Source organism: Penaeus japonicus, unplaced genomic scaffold (genome assembly GCF_977035675.1).
Source record: "Penaeus japonicus unplaced genomic scaffold, GWHDUDI00000001_assembly GWHDUDI00000032, whole genome shotgun sequence".
Taxonomy (NCBI): Eukaryota; Metazoa; Arthropoda; class Malacostraca; order Decapoda; family Penaeidae; genus Penaeus; species Penaeus japonicus.
Genome location: NW_028234434.1, coordinates 27736692 through 27741883, shown reverse-complemented (window position 1 = coordinate 27741883; position 5192 = coordinate 27736692). Strand labels below are relative to the sequence as shown.

The 5192-nt window shown below is 43.1% G+C and overlaps 1 protein-coding gene across 1 annotated transcript; it reads left to right on the top strand.

Annotated features, from left to right (window-relative positions):
• Positions 1 to 922: 922 nt before the first annotated feature.
• LOC147467984 (uncharacterized) lies at positions 923 to 4068 on the top strand (the record flags this gene model as incomplete). The annotated part of the gene is given in 3 exon segments (XM_086556210.1): positions 923 to 1133; positions 1800 to 3335; positions 3971 to 4068. Coding segments are annotated over 3 exon segments (1845 nt in total), but the record flags the coding sequence as incomplete, so codon positions are not given.
• Positions 4069 to 5192: the final 1124 nt, after the last annotated feature.

Below are 5192 nucleotides of genomic sequence, written 5' to 3'. Positions count from 1 at the left end.
CCTAACCTAACCTCATCTAACCTTTTAAATAACCGAGGCACCGTGGTAAACCGCATACTAAAATAGTACTTATTTTTCTCTTAAGAACGATGCCTTTTTGGTGGATTTGGTTATTTCTTTGTCCTTTTAGCATTTCCTTATTATTCTCTTATTTTCTTATATTTTTCTCCTCTTTTCTTCTTCTTATCATCCTTACTATCCTCATTATCATCACCATCATTATTATTTTCATTACCATCATCCCCATCCTTGTAATTATTACCATCATAACCAACTTTATCAATATTATCATCATCATCATTTCTTACAAATGTTGTTATCATATTCGTTCTAACATCAAGCGCCTTGATAATGACAGTCGTTTATTAATTGTGTTATTAATAGTAAACACTTATTGGTATTGACATGCTTACAGAATGTCAATATTCTTTATGTATCGTTAATTATCAATTCATTATGATACGGACAAATGATGTGTACACACACACACACAAGCACACATATTCATATGTATGTATATGTATATATATATATATATATATATATATATATATATATATATATATATATATATATGTGTGTGTGTGTGTGTGTGTGTGTGTGTGTGTGTGTGTGTGTGTGTGTGTGTGTATGTGTGTGTGTGTGTGCGTGTGTGCATGTATGTATGCATATGCACACACACACACACACACACACACACACACACATACACACACACACACACACACACATATATATATATATATATATATATATATATATATATATATATATATATATATATATATATATATATATATATATATATACACACAAACATATATAAACGTTCTTCGCTAACCTGAAAACCTTCCTCGTGTTCCTTATCCTAACCAAGAAACGACATTTCCTCTCGCCAGTGTACCTAATGACCTCCGTGGCCATGGCTTCGGGAACAGTGCCGTTACTGGACGTGGCATCAAACGGCACGCTGGCCACGGAATCTTTTGGAACGACGTCAGTCACGCAGTCCTTTGACGTGGCTCTCCAGGGTGCCAGCCTGTGCCTCTGGCTCAGTCCCCGGAGGCTTCATAGTGTCAACAACATAGCGCTTGTCAAAGACCTGAAGGAAGGGGCACATGTACAAATTATTTGTAAGGAGTGTTGGTGGTTTTCTTCTTTTTCTTTCTCTCTTTCTCTCTCTTTCTTTCTTTCTCTCTCTCTCTCTCTCTCTCTCTCTCTCTCTCTCTCTCTCTCTCTCTCTCTCTCTCTCTCTCTCTCTCTCTTTCCTCTCTCTCTCTCTCTCTCTCTCTCTCTCTCTCTCTCTTCTCTCTCTCTCCCTCTCTCTCTCTCTCTCTCTCTCTCTCTCTCTCTCTCTCTCTCTCTCTCTCTCTCTCTCTCTCTCTCTCTCTCTCTCTCTCTCTCTCTCTCTCTCTCCCTCTCTTTCTCTCGTGGGTGTGTTTTATTTCATAAGCGCGAGAGATGAAAGTAATATTTTGGTTCTATTTTTTTTCCTCTCTTTCAAGATATTAATATAATAAGGTTTTGTGACCGCTTATTTCAAGTATCATAATTTGAAAATAATTCAAAATGCAAAGACAGATAGTTATAGGTTCGAACACCACTAAAATGAATATTCCTGTACTTTGACTTTACAGTATTTATACATATTTTGCGGTGAATAACCTTATCACAAAATCTAAAGCAGGAACGTTCTTAAGTATATGAAATCCGCATAAGTAATTTTCTTCCTTCTTCAGCCAACATATCCTAGAGTAATCATGTGGATAATCAAATCCAATTCTTTCTTATTCTCACAGTACGTCAGGGAAGTCTCGAAGTTCTTCAGCCCGGATGCGTCTTCAGGGCTCACGAGGCGCCGAAGATCCGTGAATGGCGCCACGTTTGCCTCGTTCTCTCGCCTGACTTTGGCTTCTACTTCGATGGCAAGATTGTTAGAGGAATTAACGAATGCGAGTTGAATTTTGGTGGTCGTATTGTTGATGTTGTTGGTGGGTATGGTGATGGTGATAGTGCTTCTGCTGTTGATGATGGCGAGGAGGATGGTGAGGCTGCTGATGTTGTCGAAATCGTCCTCGGAGGATCGGATCGGAACGCGCTCCCGTTCTCCGGGTTTTTGGCCGACGTGAGGCTCTACAGTCGCTCTCTGACGGCGGAGGAGGTGGCGTCCGTCGCGGCTCTCAACGGTTCCTCAACGGATCACTTCTCCGTGGGCGTGATCGTAACCGGTTCGCGATTGACGATTTCCGGTGTCGAGGTTTCGGAGACGGAGGCCGAGGCGCTGCTCGAGGCTCCGAAACTCGCAGACTATCTGTACTTCGCGGAGAAAACGACTTATTCCAAAGCCAGGGAAGTTTGTACTAAGCTCGGCGGGGAATTTCTGAATTATTCCAAGACAGACAGAGAAAAAATTACTCAAAACGTGACCGATTACATTGACCAAGTATCTGTAGATATTAATCAGTTCTGGGTGCAGACTCTTGACCAAAACACCAACGAGGACATTTGCCCTTCTGTGAGAGTTGCAAAGACGAGCCCCAGACTGAGTCTCGACTACCTACCGTGCGACATGGCTGTAAGTATCGTCTGCCAGATGCCCGAGGACTACACGCTAAAGATCCTCGGTTTAGACGAAGACAACTTTTTCTCGCCGGCGTACGACACTCCGGGGACGTTCGTAAGCAGGTCGAAATACGTCCTGAAATACGACGACGGCCAGATCACTATTCAGAACGTATTGAACAGGGAGGTTATTTACGAACGTGATTTAGGGAGCATTGAGCATCTTATAGGGCGTCCCCTTCTGCAGGAGGACGATGGAGGAGACCACGGTAGGACTCTGGTTCTCTCTCCATGTCAGGAGGACCAATTTACGTGTTCCTGTGGTTCGTGTGTCAGCCTCAGCGACGTCTGCAACTTCAGCCTCGAGTGCCCGGACGGAAGCGACGAAATCTACTGCTCCCACAAGCACGAGCTCCCAAAAGACTACAAGAAGGAGTTTTCGCCCTCGCTGGGCACTCGACCCAAAACTGGAGTGGGACTCAGGGTGGTCCTCGAGAACGTGGAACCTATGATCACTAACCAGAACCTTCTCCAGCTCAGCCTCAACATCACTGTCGTCTGGAGGGATCGGAGGTTGACCTTCAGCTTCCTCGAGGTGGACCAGCCCGTCAGACTGACCGAAGAGGTATTTTCCGACTTCTGGCTGCCGAGGATTGCCCTGGACACGGCGGTCGAAGAGGACAAGGACGTCCTCAACTTTCGCGAATCTCCGGGCGTGTTAACTGCCACGGCGCGCAGTGCAGGGAGGGTCAGCGTCGTCGGAAATCATGAAGGTAAAGGTCCTCTGTTCTTAGAATCTTTATATATATATTTGTGTGTGTATATATATATATATATATATATATATATATATATATATATATATATATATATTACACATAATGTTACTGCTGTATTCATATACTTTAATTGGAATCTATTTAGAGACTTATTCAGCGGTAATGATATATATTTATATATATATATATATATATATATATATATATATATATATATATAGATAGATAGATAGATAGATAGATAGATAGATAGACAGATAGATACATACATACATACATACATACATACATAGTTACATACACACATACATACATACATACATACATACATACATATATATATATATATATATATATATATATATATATATATATATATATATATATATATATATACATACATAAATTCATATCTGTGCATATTCATGTGCATAGATTAATACACAATACGTAAAGTATAAAAAAAACATACACGGAAATATGAGAAGGAATATCCACAATCCGCCACAATTTTGAATCCATTCCGTGACCACCAGTCCCTCCCTCTGCTGCCTGCTTGCTGATCAAAAAACCTTTCCCTCTGCTACGTACTTGCTGACCGCAACCCCCTTCCTTCTTTCTGACCGCAGCGCGAGTGTTCGACATCGCGGACCTGACCATGACCAAGAAGGTGATTGTGTCCTTCCACTGCACTCCTGACCTCTTCCTCTTCCCGTTCGACGCGCAGGTGAGGCGGGGTCAGGGGTCAGGGGGAGGTGAGGGAGAGGGAGATGAGGGAGAGGAAATGGGGGGGGGGGTAAAGATGAAGTTTATGATAATGATGGGGAGAGAAATGAGGCTCAGGAGACGCGTCATGGGGGGGGGGGGGGGGGGGGGGGAAAGGAGGGAGGGGGAAGGGAGTGTGGGGGAGATGAGACTGAGTGAGACGAAAAGGAAATAAAGGAGATGAAAAATGAGTCGGATTAGATGAAGGAGAAATGAGGGAGAAGGAGAAGGAGAAATGAAGCCCGGGGAATTTGTCACGGCTGTGCCAAAATACCTCGACGAATCCGAGTTTGCGACCCAGAGCACAGTTCGAGTTGCACCGCATTTGGCATCAGGAAGGGCATCCGGTCGGGCCAGGGAGAGGGCGGGGCTGCCAAGACCAAAGCCAGACCAGTTTCCTCTCCCTTTTCACTTCCTGGTTTACAAGTTGTTCTTTCATTATTGGGATTATTTCTCTTTTTGATGTTGTTATTTACTTTTAGTAATACTTTGATTATTATTGCTCTTATCATCGTTTGCGTTGTTACTATTATCAATATTATTGTTGTTATTATCATTATTATTATTATTATCATTATGATGATGATGATGATGATGATGATTATAATCATCATTATTATCACTTTCATCATTATCATTATTAACATCTTTTTCATTACATTTACCAATAACATTATTAAAATCATTACCATTATTACTAAAAAAAAAAATCATTACCATCACCACCATCATCATCACCACCACCATCACCACCACCACCATTACCACCATTACCATCACCACAACCACCACCACCATCACCACACCATCATCACAACCACCACCATTACCACCACAACCACCATTACCACCCCTCACCCCCCCCCTCCTCCTCAGCTGTGCCGCATCCCGCTGCGCCTCGAAGGATCACTCATTCCCGACAGCCGATGGGACGCCGAAGGAACGAGCGTAGGATTCCCGAAAGGACTCGTCGTGCCGCTCTTCAGTCTCTCTCGCGTCGACGTGTCCTTTGGAGGGTCGCCCGAAGAGAAGGAGGAGGAGGAGTAGGAGGGGAAGGATACGGTGAGGAGTTGGGGTGGTGAGTAG